The 17,233-nt window shown below is 39.2% G+C and overlaps 1 gene segment (V, D, J or C); it reads left to right on the top strand.

The window, feature by feature from the left end:
• The first annotated feature begins 16,807 nt into the window (after positions 1-16,807).
• Positions 16,808-17,221, top strand: LOC104847247 (immunoglobulin kappa variable 4-1-like). The segment is given in 1 exon segment: positions 16,808-17,221. A coding segment is annotated over 1 exon segment (414 nt).
• The last annotated feature ends 12 nt before the right edge of the window (positions 17,222-17,233 follow it).

Genomic DNA, 17,233 nt, shown 5'->3' with positions numbered 1-17,233 from the left:
CAGGAAGCAAATAGCCCGAATAAGAAATGAGATGGGTGATATCATAACATACCCAACTGAAATTAAAAGAATCATATCAGATTATGACAAAAAATTGTACTCTAACAAATTTGAAAACCTACAAGAAATGGATGAATTTCTAGAAACACGCCACGTACCTAAACTGACAAAAACAGAGGTAGAACAACTAAATAAACTCATAACAAAATAAGAGATTGAAAAGGTAATTAAAAACTCCCCTCCCCCACCCCCAAAAGCCCTGGCCTAGACGGATTCACTGCAGAGTTCTACCAAACTTTCAGAGAAGAGTTAACACCACTATTACTGAAGGTATTTCAGAGCACAGAAAAGGACAGAATACTCCCAATCTCATTCTAAGAAGCCAGCATATCCCTGATACCAAAACCAGGTAAAGACACCACAAAAAAAGAATATTATGGACCTCGTGAACTCAGATGCAAAAACCCTCAGTAAAATTCTAGTCAATAGAATTCAACAACATAGCAAAAAAAAAAAAAAAAGTTCACCATGACCAAGTGGGATTCATAGCAGGTATGTAGGGACGGTTCAACATTAGAAAAACAGTTAATGTAATACATCATAAAACTGAAACAAAAGACAAGAACCACAGGATTTCACAAAGTTCAGCACACATTCATGATAAAAACTCTCAGCAAAGTAGGAACAGAAGGAAAATTCCTCAACATAATAAAAGGCATTTATACAAAGCCCAACAGCCAACATCTTCCTAAATGGAGACAGTCTGAAAGCCTTCCCCTTGAGACTGGGAATGAGACAAGGATGACCTTCATCACCACTCTTTTTCAACATTTTGCTGGAGGTCCTAGCCACAGCAGTTAGGCTAGATAAACATATAAAGGGCAACAAGATTGGTAAGGAAGAAGGAAAACTATCTCTATTTGCAGATGACATGATCTTATGCCCAGAAAACCCTAAAGAATCCTCAAAAAAACTACTGAAACTAATAGAAAATCAGCAGAGTATCAGGGTACAAGACAAACATACAAAAATTAGTTGGATTCCTCTACACTGACAAAAACAATATTGAAGAGGAAATCACCAAATCAATACCATTTACAGTAGCCCCCAAGAAGATAAAATACTTAGGAATAAATCTTACCAGATACGTAAAAGAACTATACAAAGAAAACTACAAGACACTACTGTGAAAAACCAAAAGAGACCTACATAAGTAGAAAAACATACCTTGCTTATGGATAGAAAGACTTAACATTGTAAAAATGTCTATTCTACCAAAAGTGATCTATGCATACAACGCAATTCCCATCCAAATTCCAAAGACGTTTTTTAATAAGATGGAGAAACAAATCACGAATTTCATATGGAAGGGAAAGAGGCCCCAGAGAAGTAAAGCATTACTGAAAAAGAAGAACGAAGTGGAAGGCCTCACTCTACCTGATTTTAGAACCGATTACACTGCCACGGCAGTCAAAACAGCCTGGTACTGGTACAACAACACACACATAGACCAATAGAACAGAATTCAGAATCCACACATATATCTAGCCACATATGAGCAGCTCATATTTGACAAAGGCCCAAAGTCAGTTAAATGGGGCAAAGACAGTCTCTTCAAGAAATGTTGCTGGCATAACTGGATATCTGCCAACAAAAAAGTGAAACAAGACCCGTGCTTCACACCATGCAGAAAAACTAACTCAAAATGGATCAAAGACCTAAATATAAAACCTAAAACGGCAAAAATCATGGAAGAAAAAATTAGGGGCAACACTAGGAGTCCTAATACATGGCATAAACCCAAAAACCCACAGTACACAAACATTACTAACACTACAGAAGAGAAACTAGATAACTGGGAGCTCCTAAAAATCAAACACCTATGCTCATCCAAAGACTTCACCAAAAAGAGTAAAAAAGATTACGTATGGACTGGGAAATAGCTTTTAGCTATGACATTTCTGAACACTGTCTGATCCCTAAAATCTACATGATACTGCAAAATCTCAACTACAAAAAGACAAATAACTCAATTAAAAACTGGGAAAAGGGTATGAACAGACACTTCAGGAAAGAAGACATTCAGGTAGCTAACAGATATATGAGGAAATGCTCACCATCATTAGCCATTAGAAAAATGCAAATTAAAAGTACAATAAGATTCCATCTCACTCCAACAAGGCTGGTATTAATCTAAAAAAGAGAATATAAATGTTGGAGAGGTTGTGAAGAGACTGCAACACTTATACACTGCTGATGGGAATGTTAAATGGCACAACCACTTTGAAAATTGATTTGGCCTTCCTTAAAAAACTAGAAATAGAACTACCATAGGATCCAGCAATCCCACTCCTCAGAACATATCCTAGAGAAACAAGAGCCTTTACACAAACAGATATATGCACACCCATGTTTATTGCAGCACTGTTTACAATAACAAAAAGATGGAAGCTACCAAGGTGCCCATCAACAGACGAATGGATAAATATATTATGATATATTCACACAATGGAATACTAAGCATTGATAAAGAACAATGATGAATCTGTGAAACATTTCATAACAAGGAGTAATCTGGAAGGCTTAAGTTGAGTGAAATTAGTCAGCTGCAAAAGGACAAATATTCTATGAGTCCACTGTTATGTGAACTCGAGAAATATTATAAACAGAGAAGAAAATATTCTTTGATGGTTACTAGAGTGTGGGGAGGAAGGGAGGGAGAGGGCTTTCCACTAATTAGATAGTAGACAAGAACTATTTTAAGTGAATGGAAAGACAACAGACCATATAGGAGAGGCCAGCACAACTAGACTAGACCAAAAGCAAAGAAGTTTCATGAATAAACTGAATGCTTCGAAGGCCAGTGTAGCAGGGCTGGGGTTTTGGGGGCCATGGTTTCAGGGGACATCTAGGTCAACTGCCATAATAAAATTTATTAAGGAAAAATTCTGCATCCCACTTTGGAGAGTGACGTCTGGGGTCTTAAACACTAGCAAGCAGTCATAAGATGCATCAATTGGTCTCAACCCACCTGGACCAAAGGAGAATGAAGAACACCAAGGACACAAGGTAATTATGAGCCCAAAAGACAGAAAGGGCCACATAAACCAGAGACTACATCAACCTGAGACCAGAAGAACTGGATGGTGCCTGGCTACAACTGATGACTGCCCTGACAGGGAACACAAAATAGAATCCCTGAGGGAGAGGAGAGCAGTGGGGTCCAGACCTCAAATTCTTGTTAAAAAAAAACAAAAAACAGACTTAATGGTTTCCCTGAGACTATAAGGGCCATGGAGGTCATTGTCCCCAGGCCTTCTGTTAGCCCAAGACAGAAACCATTACCAAAGCCAATTCTTTAGATAGGGATTGGACTGGATTATGGGATAGAAAATTGATACTGGTAAGCAGTGAGTTTCTTGGATCAAATAGACGCATGAGACTATATGGGCAGCTCCTTTCTAGAGGGGAGATGAAAGGGCAGAGGGGGACGGAATCTGGCCGAATGGACATGAAAATAGAGAGTGGGAGGGAAGGAGTGTGATGTCTCATTAGGGGGAGAGCAACTAGGAGTATATAGCGAGGGGTATAAATTTTTGTATGAGACATTGACTTGATTTGTAAATGTTCACTTAAAGCAGAATAAAAATTTAATAAAATAAAAAACCAAAGACTGTAGTCTTTGATCTTCATCAGTAAGTACTTCAAGCCTTCTCTTTCAACAAGCATGGCTGTGTCATCTGCATATTGCAGGTTGTTAATGAGTCTTCCTCCAATCCTGATGCTGCATTCTTCTTCCCATAGTCCAGCATTTCAAATTATTTGCTCAGCGTGCAGACTGAATAAGTATGGTAAAAAGATACTACCCTGATCTGTACCTTTTCTGATTTTAAACCACGCATTATCTCCTTGCTGTGTTCGATTGACTGCCTCTTGGTCTGTGTGTAGTTTTCTCATGAGCAAAATAAGTGTTCCACAATTCCATTCTGAATGGTTGTATGATTTCTTAATATATTGAACTAAGATATTCAGAAAATGAAAAATCTTGTAAAAAATATTTCTTGCTCAGAAAATGGCCTTGAGATTTTCTTGTGTTGCCTATCCAGAGCCATCACAATATCCCTAATTCTAAAGAATCACTGTCTCCTACGTGTTATGAACCCATACTCTGGCTTGGACAACAAAACTGACCAGCAGTCAAAGATGGTCACTCCACACTGGGCACAAATAACAAGAGTTGGTAAAAGGAATGTTAAAAATAACCTCCGTTTTGTCCAGGTGGGGAGCAGCAGATCTCTCTAATTCTCTCATCTTGATCACACTCAAAGGACCCTACCTATGTAATAGGTAGGTTGTAGAGTTGACTATCTCTGTTGCCAGATGCTGGTAGTTTGGTGTGCACTGAACTGGGAGCTGGGGTGTGATTTGTAAGACCTAGGAAGACAATTGTGGAGGTGGAACTGTTTGTGTTAGTTACTCTAGAGTCAGTATTTAGGGGGAAGAGAGAGTGATACTCTCACACATTCTGTAGACTTTGTTCTGTAGACTTTGTTACCCAAATAACCCAAACGCACCCAGAATTATACAACCGGTCTATTTCCCACCTGGACCCTAGCGGAGGTTCTTTCTAATAAAAAGTGAGAGTTTTTCCTTGGGTAGGAATTGAGATCAAACCTCAGCAGAGAGATCTTTCCGCCTGCAGGTAGGCTTGAGTGGATCCCTAGGCTCCGATATAAAAAACAAAACAAAAAAAGGGCTCCGATATACCTGTGATTAAAGTTGATTAAAATTTGCCTTCTATAAATAACTACAAATTGTCACCCACTAGGGGATACATTCAAGGATAAATATTCTGACTGTAGGGAGTTCAGAACAGCTCTGTGAATATGTTTATCTTCTGAGTTTAGATGTTCTCTCTAACCTCTGTGAAAAACAGGGATGTTAACATGTATGATTTTTTTCTGGAGACTCAAGACCCTATTTTCCATCTTCCGAATCTCAGTTGTTTTCCAAATGTCTGAATTATTTTTCTTAGGATAATTGGAAAAACCCCATAGAGACACATAACTGAGTCTTAGGATAGGTGGGGGAAACATGTGCTGGCTCTTTCTGCTGATCCCCAGCCCACTACAAAAAAAAAAAAAAATTTTTTTTTTTTTTTTTTTTTTACTACAAAGGGGACCTTAATTCCTTTTTTTTTCTTTATCTGGGTCTCCCCTGCCTTGAAAGTTATTTACCCCTTCTGAGATCCCCTCTCAAGACTCATCTTTGAGAAAAGGGTCCTCTGTATTCAAAAGGAGGCCTCCTTAGGAGTCACAACTTGCCAGGATGTTTGATGGTGAGGTCTGTCTGCTTGTTTGACCTTGTCAAAAGGTCTGTTTCACCTTAGAGTTGGAGACTGGAGGACTCAAGAAAACTTTGGGGGCCAAAAGGGAACTCTAGTCTTTTTAAATTGTTGTTGAGGCTCTTTTTGCCACGAAGATTTGTATGGATATGCCAAGATGACAAAGAAAAATGTTATTTTTGAAATATTTTTATTTGAATATTATAGTGTACCTGCAGAAAAATGGAGAGGATAGACTGTGAGTTCTCAAATTCCATGATTCTTCTTCCATATTAAAGGATTTCAAGGATTTTAAAAACTGCTTATGTGAATTTTAATAAGAAGAGTTTAAGACCCTCTGGAAAAATCAAACACTAAATTAAAACACTTAAAATGATCTCTGTAGTCAGCTGATTCTGCTTTAACTACTTTGTCTCATCAACTGTTAGCTGACATTGAAAACTGAGAGCAAGAGTCAAGGGCTCAATGTATTATTTAGTAGCCATTCTTTTTCTTATGATAATAATGGCATCTCTTCATTAGCAAGTGGAAACAGCGAGTTTCTGCTTTAAGAAAGCAGCATTCTATCAGCAGTAAAATTCACCCCTATCTTCATCTTCTTGATCAGGAGCCAAGGGTAACCCAAAGTTACTGCACTTTGAAGCATAAATTACTCATCTTCCAGTATTTCTAGAAATTTGTATGTTGACTCCTCTACAACACCTCTTAGGCCAAGGACTGAATGGAGGATTGGTAATAAATCCAATATAATTGAATCGAATTGAATCAAATTGAATTGAATCAAATAGGATAGAATGAGATAATACAAAAAGATAACATGATACAAAACAAAATCAAATAAATATGAGCTCCCTAGAATAGTCAGGGGATAAAACCATAAAGTTTACCAAAAAGTTAGAGGCTATAAGAACTTCATAGGAATTTACTTGGGCAGATCTCACTCCTCTTTCATATTCTTTTCCTTGGAAATTAGGAACCTCCTTATTTGGTTCTCTCATAGACAAATATCCTAGCAGCCTTAGATGAAATTTGAAACAGATTATGAGAATTAATATTAATCTTCCATTCCAGAATGCACAAACATTATTTATTTAAGGCAAAGCAAAGATTCAAATAGTTTCTGGGTGGCACAGTCTGCTCTCATCCACTAATAGAAAGATAGGTGACTCAACCCCTCCTCCACAAAAGGAAAGCCTGGAAAAAAGTTTCTATGAAAATTACAGCCAAGGAAATCCTGCAGAGCTCACTTCTACTGTGACACACCTGGGGTCAACATTAGTTGGAAGTACCATGAAGACAATGGGTTTGATTTTTTTAAATTATTTTTGTTTTTAAAAAGGCAAAACTTGTTCATTATATGGAAAAAAAGCAAATATTTGTAAATAATATTTTTGAGTAGCAAAGGAGCAACATCTTCTGTTTCTGGCTTAATACTAAAGGTAGAAGATTCCGTAAAAGTGATTTACCTTGGATTCAAACTACACTATTAATATTGGTCATAAAAGTAGCTCTTCTACCCTCAGAACTTGTAGAGAAAAAAAGACAGTGGAAAACCTGTTAGGAAAGTTGCCTGAGATTAACATTTGCAGACAAACAGAGAGAGGGGAAGAGGAAAAGAAAGCTAGAGAGAGAGCAGAAGAATTTGACTTAATGGCAGTGAATTTAGCTTTTTTTTTTTTTTCCTTTTACAGCAGTAACACTTTAATGAGTCAGGCAAATGCAGAAAACATTTTGGACTGCAAGTTGAAACAGGATGAACACGTCAAGAATTTAAGTTCAGTGCCCCCTAGTGTGCTGTTGACTTAGGACTAAAAATCAAAAACCGAATGGTGGTGGAGTGGAATCTGACTCATAACGATCATATAGGACAGAGTAGTATCACCCCATAAGGTTTCCAAGGAGCACCTGGTAGCTTCGAACTGCCAACCTTTTGGTTCACAGCCAAATACTTAACCACTACCCCACCAGGGTTTCCTAAATGCCAAAGAAGTGCAGAATTTACAGTCTCAAATTTTTGGTCCTCCTAACAAGGAGCACTGGTTTTACAGTGGTTAAAGTACTTGGATGCTAACTATAAAAGGTCTGTGGTTCAAATCTACCAGTTGCTCTGCAGAATGATGTGGCATTCTGCTTCCAGTTGAGAGTTAAAGCCTTGGATACTCTATGGAGCAGTTTAACTCTGTCCTATAGGGCTGTTATGAATCAGAATAAACTCAAGATCTACTAGGGCAGTGGGTTAACTTGAGCACCTGCTTCCACAAAGATTACACTTTGGATACCTTTGGGGTAATTCTGCTCTGTCTGAAGAGATTTCTATGACTCAGAATTGACTCAGCAGGAGGTTATTAAACTAGAGCACAGGAGTCCCTAGGTGGTGCAAACACTTAACACACTTGGCTGCTAAGCAAAAGGTTGGAGCTTCAAGTCTACAAGAGTCTTATCAGAAGAAAGGTAAGGTGACCTGCTTCAGAAAAGCCAGCCACTGAAAACCCTATAGAGCGCAGTTCTTCTCTTACACATATATGGTCATGATGAGTCTCACTGGACAACTCAGCAACTGGCTAACCTGCCCAGACTTTATTACCATCCGATGGTGTCAGCCCTAGTATGTGCCACAAACAAACCATCCCATCCCCTCCCTTTCAGCTGGACCTCCCCTGCTGCACCATAGGTGAGTGACTGGCCTTGCCTATTGGACAAGAGATGAAAAATATCATGACCATGGACCAGCAAACAACAAAGAATGCCCAGCCCTCCTGCTCAGACATAACCAAAGAAAAGAAAAAAGCAGGACAAAACAAACAGATCTACAATCAATAAATGAAAAAAATAACTACTGAATGTCCTGAAGATAGCAGACAATATCAAAACATAAAAAAGGATAGGATGGCTCAGATAGGCATCAATAATAAAACACCAGATGAATTCCCAGTAGAAGAAAAGGCACTAGAATTACCTGAAAGAAAATTCAAATCTCTAATATTTGGAGCTATCCAAGAGTAAAAACAAAAAGACAAAAATGAAGAAAAAATAAACAAGTTTATGAAAAAGGCACTGAAATTCATGAAAAATTCAGAAAAAAATGGAAGAATTCAGGAAAATAATACAGGACCAAAGTGCCAAAATACATTCACAACTAGAAATCATACGAAAACAACAATCAGAAATCCAAAAGATAAATAACAAGATTTCAGAAAAAGACAGTATCATAGAAGGGCTGAGGATCAGGTTTGAAATGATGGGAGATAGGACCAGCAAAATTGAAATCAAAGACTTGGATACAACTTTCTTTGAGGAAAAATCAGAAAAAGAATGAAGAAAAATGAAGAAACCCTGAGAATTATGTGGGATACAATCAAAAGCAAAAATTTGCAAGTTATCAGAGTTCCAGAACAGGGACAGAAAATGGAAAACACAGAGAGGACCAGTGAAGAATTGCTGACAGAAATCTTCCCTAATATCATGAAAGATGAAAAGGTGACCATCCAAAAAGGTCAATGAACCCCGTATGGGATAGACCCCAAAAGAAAATTACCGAGGCATGTCACAATCACATGCACTAAAACCAAAGACAAAGAAAAAGTCCTGAGAGCAGCTCGAGAAAAACAAAAAGTCACATACAGAGGAAAAACAATGATACTAACCTCTGATTATTTGGCAGAAACCACACAGGCAAGAAGGCAATCGGATGACATATATGAAACCTTAAAAGAAAAAATAGCCAACCAAGAATAATATATCCTTGAGAAGTCTCATTCAAATATGATGGAAAAATTAGGATATTTCCAGATTAACAGAAATTAAGGGAATATGTGAAAACCAAACCAAACTTACAAATAATTATTAAAGGGAGTCCTTTGGTCTGAGAACAAACAACATCAGACCACAGCATGAATCTAGGATGCAAGATTTTACCCTCCAGATACCAACGTAGAAAACAAACTCTCAAGGACTATCCAAAACCAAAATAATTACAATAGGGAACCAGAAAGGTTAATCTGTAAATGACAACAATGTCAGAACAATAAAAGGGAATAAGCAGTGCAGGTACAGGACATTCTAATGAAGAGGAAGGCAAGGCAGTACTAAGTAATAACAGACTGGTTCAAACGAGGAAGATAAGGATAAATTTCAAGGTAAACCCAAGGAAATTTAAAGAATCTACTCACCAAAATAAAGAAGAAAAATATAAAGTCTCAATTAAAAAAAAAAAAGGAAATCTACAGGAACAAAAGAAATCCATGAACAAAAGGAATTCAGCAAAGGAGAGTAAGAAGAACAAAGAAAATGTTAGCATAACAAAAAAACCCACTACAAAATGGCAACAGTAAACTCACACATATCAGTAATTACACTGAATGTAAATGGCCTAAATGCATCCATAAAGAGACACAGAGTGACGGAATGGACTAAAAAAAGAAAAGGCCCCATCGATATACTGTCTACAAGAGACACACCTTAGAAACAAAGATGTAAATTTATTAAAAATGAAAGGATGGAAAAAATATATATATATATCAAACAAATAACTACCAAAAAAGAGCAGGAGTGGCAATACTAATCTCAGATAAGATAGACTTTAAAACAAAATTCACCATAAAAGACAAAGAAGGGCACTATACAATGGCTAAAGGGACTATCCATCATGAAGGCTTAACTGTAATAAACATCTATGCACCTAACGACAGGGCTCCAAAATACATAAAACAAACTCTAACAGCAACGAAAAGAGAAATTGACAGTTCCACAGTAATAGTAGGAGATTTCAACACACCACTCTTGGTAAAGGACAGAACTTCTAGAAAGAAACTCAACAAAGATACAGAATAGCTAATGGGCACAATCAGCCAACTTGACCTTATAGACATACATAGCACACTCTACCCGACAGTTGCAAAGTATACATTCTTTTCCAGTGCGCATGGAATGTTGACCAGCATAGACCACATATTAGGCTACACACGGCTACAGTACGGTAAACAAAACTTCCTGCTACTGGTACAACAACAGATACATTGACCAATGGAACAGAATTGAGAACCCAGATTAAGTCCACCCACCTATGGTCACCTGATCTTCGACAAGGGTCCAAAGTCCATCAAATAGGGAAAAGACACTTTTTAAGAAATAGTGCTGGTCAACAAAGAACCCCTGAGGGAGCAGGAGAGCAGTGAGATGCAGACCCCAAATTCTCATAAGACTAGGCTTAATGGTCTGACTGACACTGGAAGGACCCCTGTGGTCATGGCCCCCAGACCTTCTGTTGCCCCAGGACAGGAACCATTCCCGAAGCCAACTCTTCAGACATGGATTGGACTGGACAATGGGTTGGAGGGGGATGCTGGTGAGGAGTGAGCTTCTTGGATCAGGCGGACACTTGAGACTATGTTGGCATCTCTTGCCTGGAGGGCAGATGAGAGTGTGGAGGGGGTTAGAAGCTAGCGAAAAGGACATGAAAAGAGAGAGTGGAAGGAGAGAGCACGGTCTCTCATTAGGGGGAGAGTAATTGGGAGTGTGATAACAAGGTATATATGGGTTTTTGTGTGAGAGACTGACTTGATTTGTAAACTTTCACTTAAACCACAATAAAAATTATTAAAAAAAAAAAGAAAGAAAGAAATAGTGCTGGCAAAACTGGATGTCCATCTACAAAATAATAAAACAGGGCCCCTATCTCAAACCATTTATAAAATAATGCAAAATGGATCAAAGACCTAAATGTAAAGCCAAAAAGTATGAAGGTCATAGAAGAAAATATAGGTTCAATGCTAGAGGCCCTAATGCAGGCATTAATAGGATACAAAGCACAACCAATAACACACAAACTCCAGAAGATAAGCTAGATAACTGGGATCTTCTAAAAATTAAACACTTATGCTCATCAAAAGACTTCACCAAAGGAGTAAACAGAAAACCTTCAGACTAGGAAAAGAACTTTTTGGGTGTTACAAATCAACGATCTAATGTCTAAAATCTACAAGAAAATCCAATACCTCTACAACAAAAAGACAAATAATCCAATTAAAAAATGGGCAAAGGACACGAACAGATGCTTCACCAAAGAAGACATTGAAGCACCTAGCAGATGTAAGAGGAAATGTGCCTGATTACTAGCCATTAGAGAAATGCAAATCAAAACCACAAAGAGATACCATCCCACCGTGGCATCACTGGCACCAATCAGAAAAACATGAAATAACAAATGTTGGAGAGGCTGCAGGGAGACTGGGAACACTTAAGCACTGCTGGTGGGATTGCAAAATAATACAACCATTTTGGAAAACGATATGGTCCTTCCTTAGAAAGCTAGAAATAGAAATACAATACCATCAGCAATCCCACTCGTAGGAATATATCCTAGAGAAATAAGAGTTGTCACACGAATAGACATATGCACACCCATGTTCATTGCAGCATTGTTCACAAAAGCCAAAAGATGGAAACAACCTAGATGACCATCAACGGATGAATGGATAAACAAACTGTGGTACATACCCACAGTGGAGTATCACGTAACGATAAAGAACATGATGAATCTGTGAAGTATCTCACAACATGGAGGAATCTGGAGGGCAATACGCTGAGTGAGATAAGTCAATCACAAAAGGACAAATATTGTATAACGCCACTACTATAGAAACTCATGAAAACGTTTACACACAAAAAGAAGAAATCTTTGGTGGTCACGAGGGAGGGAATGGATAGGGATGGAAAAACACTAAATAGACAATAGGTAAGTGGTAATTTTGGTGAAGGGTGAGACAGTACACAATACTGGGGAAGCCAGTACATCTCGTACAAGGCAGGGTCATGGAAGCTCCATAGATGCATCCAAACTCCTTGAGGGACCAAATGCTGGGCTGAGGGCTGTGGGGACCATTGTCTTGGGGAACATCTAGCTCAATTGGCATAACATAATTTATAAAGAAAAGGTTCTACATACTACTTTGGTGAGTAGCATCTAGGGTCTTAAAAGCCTGTGAGCAGCCATCTAGGATACTCCACTTGTCTCATCCCTTCAGGAGCAAGGAAGAATGAAGAAAATTAAAGATACAAGGGAAAGATTAGTCCAAAGGACTAATGGACCACATCTACCACAGCCTCCACCAGACTGAGTCCAGTGCAAGTAGACGGTACCTGGCTACCTCCAATGACTGCTCTGACAGGGATCACAACAACGGGTCCCGGACAGAGCTAGAGAAAAATGTAGAACAAAATTGTAACTCACAAAGCAATAACCAGACTTGCTGGCCTTACAGAGACTGGAGAAACCCTCAGAGTATACCCCAGATACACTTCCAGCTCAGTAATGAAGTCAGTCCTAAGGTTCACACTTCAGCCAAAGATTGGACAGGCCCACAAAATGAAACAAGAGTAAAGGGGCACACCAGCCCAGGGGCAAGGACTAGAAGGCAGAAGGGAACAAAAGCTGATAATAGGGAATCCAAGTTTGAGAAGGGAGAGTGTTGACATGTCGTGGGGTTGTTAACCAATGTCATAAAACAACAGATATATTAACTGTTTAATGAAAAACTAGTTTGTTGTGTAAATCTTTATCTAAAGTGCTATTAAAAAGGAGAAGAAGAAGAAAAACAATACTGGGTTATAGAAGAAATCAAGGACAAAATAAATAAATTCATAGAATCAAATGAGAATGACAAGAAATCTTACCAGGACTTTTGGGAAACAGAAAAAGCAGTGCTTAAAGGTCAATCTATAGCAGTAAATGCAAACATCCAAAAAGAAGGAAGGGCCAAAAACAAAACATTAACCCTACAACTTGAAGAAACAGAGAGAGGGCAGCAAAAGGAGCCCTTGGGCACCAGAAGAAATGAAATAATAAAGATTAGAGAAGAAACAAATGAAATGGACATAGAAAAACAATGGAAAGATTCAACAAGATCAAAAGCTGGCTTCTTGAGAAGATCAACAAAATCAACAAATCGTTGGCCAAACTAACAAAAGTAAAAACAGGAGCGGAAGCAAATACCCTAAATAAGAAATGAGATGGATGATATCTCAACAGACCCAAATGAAATAAAAAGGATCATAACAGAATACTATGAAAAATTGTTCTCCAACAAATTTGAAAACCTAGAGGAAATGAACAAATTTCTAGAAACACGCTGCATACCTAAACTAACACAAACTGAGGTAGAAATACTAAATAAACTCAAACAGAAAAAGATATTAAAGAGGTAATAAAAAAACACCACCACCACCACCCCCTGCCCAAAAAAAACCTTGGCCCAGGTAGCTTCTCTGGAGAATTTTACCCAACATTCAGAGAAGAGTTAACACCAGTACTACTAAAGGTATTTCAGAGCATATAAAAGGAAGGAATACTCCCAAACTCATTATAGGAAGCCAGCATGCCCTGATACCAAAGCCAGGCATAGAAATCACAAAAAAGAAAATGACAGACCAATATGACTCATGAACATAGTTGCAAAAATCCTCAACAAAATTCCAGCCAATAAAAGGTATTGGAGGGACACTGCAGGAGAAGGGCTATCCTGGTCGGTAGTGTGAGTGCGAGGATACCTGTGGGTTCTCTTTCCCAGCCACATGGTTCCTTGATGACTTTGCACTGTGGCCCAGCCTGATGACTACCTTACCACAGACCACTTTACAGGGCACGGTGTACACACCGGGATGACGCTGAGATGTTGTGGAAGCGGGGATAGAAGAAACAAACAAGTGAAAATAGTCTAACTGTGATAGGTGGATAGGCGTGTTTTGCTGTAGCAGTTATTTCAAATCTCATTTTAAAATTGTAGCTCTGAATGGAAGGATTACTCTGCAGAGAAAACTCCTTCTCTAGGTTTGCAAATATCTTCTCACCTGGAACAGAGTAGAGCAGCCACCATCTTGCAGCTTCTCTCTTGAGTGATGTTGCTCAGGTTCCACTCCCCAGAAAATGCTCCATTTATGAGACTCAGATGAGTAGGGCTGAGCCCATGGTGGGGCATGGCATCAAGGCGATTCCGACTCATAGCGACCCAGTAGGACAGAGTAGAACTGCCCCATAGAGTTTCCAAGGAGCACGTGGCGGATTTGAACTGCCGACCCTTTGGTTAGCAACTGTAGCACTTAACCACTACACCACCAGCGTTTCTGGGGTATTGCAAGGGGGCATTTATGCCAAGAACCAGGGAGTAGGATGGTGAAGCCTTAGAGCCCAGGTTTGTGGTAAAAAATCTTGTAGGGTGCTCTCTTCTGACTTTTTGAATATGGCAAAAGTGGCCACATATTATCTTGGATTCTCTGCTCAAAGCTAAGATTTAGCTAGTGATGTGGAGCAAGTGATTTGTACTCGACTACTAAACGAAAGGTTAGCAGTTTGAATCCACTAATAGGGCCTTGGAAGAAAGGCCTGGCAATCTACTTCTGTAAGATTAAAAACTGTTCACTGTTGAGTTGATTCTGACTTATGGTGATCCCATGTGTGTCTGAGTAGAACTGTGATCTATATGGTTTTCAAGGACTGATTTTCAGAAGTAGAGCGCCAAGTTTTTCTTTTTTCTTTTTTTTTTTTTGAGGCCACTGTTGGTGGGCTAGGAGTCGAGTGAGTTAACTGTTAAACATAATTTTTAATTAATTATTTTTTTGGTTGGTTCATGTGTGAGGGTAAATCTTGTCCTTGTGATTCCACATCTAGCCTACAAGTAGAAGTCTCTTTTCTACTGAGTTTTAAAATTTTGGTAATTCTAATTTTGAGAAGTTTAGCTGGTTCTTTTCCAGACCTGAAATGTCTCCATTTTAGTTTTCTGTACCTTGCATACAATGTCAAGATTGCCATTTATTTCTTTAAATAAATAATGACCAAATCTGAAGTAAGAACGAACTCCTTTTGTTCTCTGTTATTTCTATTGCATCGCATTTGTATTCATATCATGTTGTTGTTGTTGTTGTTAGGTGCCATCAAATTGGCTCCAACTGATAGCAACCCTGTGTACAACAGAATGAAACACTCCCTGGTCCTGTGCCATCCTCACAATCTTTGCTATGTTTGAGCCCAATGTTGCACCCACTATGTCAATCCATTTCTTTGAGACTCTATTTTTCACTGACCGTCTACTTTATGACACACGATGTCCTTCATCCAAGGCTTGGTCCCTCCTGAAAACATATCCAAAGTAAAAGATACGGAGCCTCACCTTCAAGATTGAGCTGCTCCAAGCACACCAAGGCCAAGCATACCTGGAATGAAACTCCTTGAAGAGTTGATATTCAATCACAACTTTTCAAGGAAATCCTGTTTGTTTTTTCCTCCCCATTTCCACAATGAAGCTAGAGCCCTCTTCTCAGGTCCTACCCACTGTGGGCATGATAGGTTCCACTTTCTCTTTGGTTCACACTTCATTTGTGATCTGAGCCCTTCTGAGCCCTAGCTCAATATAGGGTCCCTGAGGACTTTCCACAAGGGTAAAATCTGAGCCTGTCTTCCATTTCTCTGGCCCTTGCACAGCCCTGGAATCCAATCTCAAGTGCTTGCAGTGACTTTTAGGTATCCTTTAGGATACAAGTGTCTTTAGAGGTCAGACATTTTCTAGCTATAAATTTTTATCCAACACTGAGGCAAAAATTTCCCGTATTCTTCCCTTTCCTTTGTTATTTTTTTCCGAGCATTTTTTATCATTGCCCAAAACTGTTAATTTGAGGAAACTACTCCATCACTTATGGAATCTGAGACCATTTAAAACTGTTTTTAAGTTAAAACTGAAGCTATTCATTAGATCATGGGTGCTTCAAGCAGTTGTGATGGGCTACTAACCTAAAGGTTGGCAGTTTGAGCACACCCAGTGGTACCCTGGAAGAAAAGCCCGTCAGTCTGCTTCTATAAAGAATAAAGAATACAGGCAAGAAAACCCTATGGAGCAGCTCTACCGTGTAACACATGGGTTGCCATGAGTTGGAATCCACTTAACTGCAAGAGGTTTTATTTTTAAAATTGATTTAGAGCTTCTAAGTACACTTCTGTGTCTTTTCTAGCCATAAAATTATACTTTCTGTGGTATTTTTGGCCCTTCACGTGCATTGGATATTTTCACAACCCATCATCCATGTAATTTGCTTTCAATTCACTGACTGCTTTGCATAGGCCCCTTCACACCCAGGCTGGCTGCTCAGATCTTATAAACAGGGCTTTTGCAATGTGAGCTGACCCACATCAGGCAGGCAGGGGCAGCAAGATGGTGCCACACACTCTGGTCCTCATGTCCCTGTTGCTCTGGGTCTCTGGTGAGAAATTAAAAGTCCTTCCATCCCTGTAGATTAGTATCTTTATAGAGCTACAAAATTATTTTAAGATATAAAGGAAAATGATGGTAATTTCCAAAATGGAGCGATTATGTGCTGTAGGTTTTATGTAATATCACTAGATGTTGTTGTATCAGTAGCATCTTTCAATGTTCGTATGAAAAAGCAAGTGTATATATGTATGCATGGTAATTGTCCACTATGATTATAGGTGCCAGTGGGGACACTGTGCTGACCCAGTCTCCAGCCTCCCTGGCTATGTCTCCAGGAGGAACGGTCACCATCAACTGCAAATCCAGCCACAGTCTTTTTTACAGCTCCAACAAGAAGGACCACTTAGCCTGGTACCAGCAGAAACCCGGACAGGCTCCTAAGCTGCTCATCTACGAAGCATCGAACCGGGCATCTGGGGTCCCTGACCGGTTCAGTGGCAGTGGGTCTGGGACAGACTTCACTTTCACCATCAGCAACTTCCAGGCTGAAGATGCCGCAGTTTATTATTGTTTCCAAAATTATTATGCACCACCCACAGTGCTTCAACCTCGAACACAAACCTCCTCCCTAGAGCTACAGGCCAGTGAGTCTTCACTGTACCAGCTGCTTCCTTTCTGCTGAGCCCTGAACATG

This window comes from Loxodonta africana, chromosome 15 (genome assembly GCF_030014295.1).
Source record: "Loxodonta africana isolate mLoxAfr1 chromosome 15, mLoxAfr1.hap2, whole genome shotgun sequence".
Classification (NCBI taxonomy): Eukaryota; Metazoa; Chordata; class Mammalia; order Proboscidea; family Elephantidae; genus Loxodonta; species Loxodonta africana.
Note: the sequence above shows the minus strand (reverse complement) of the source record. Positions and strands in the feature narration are given on the sequence as shown.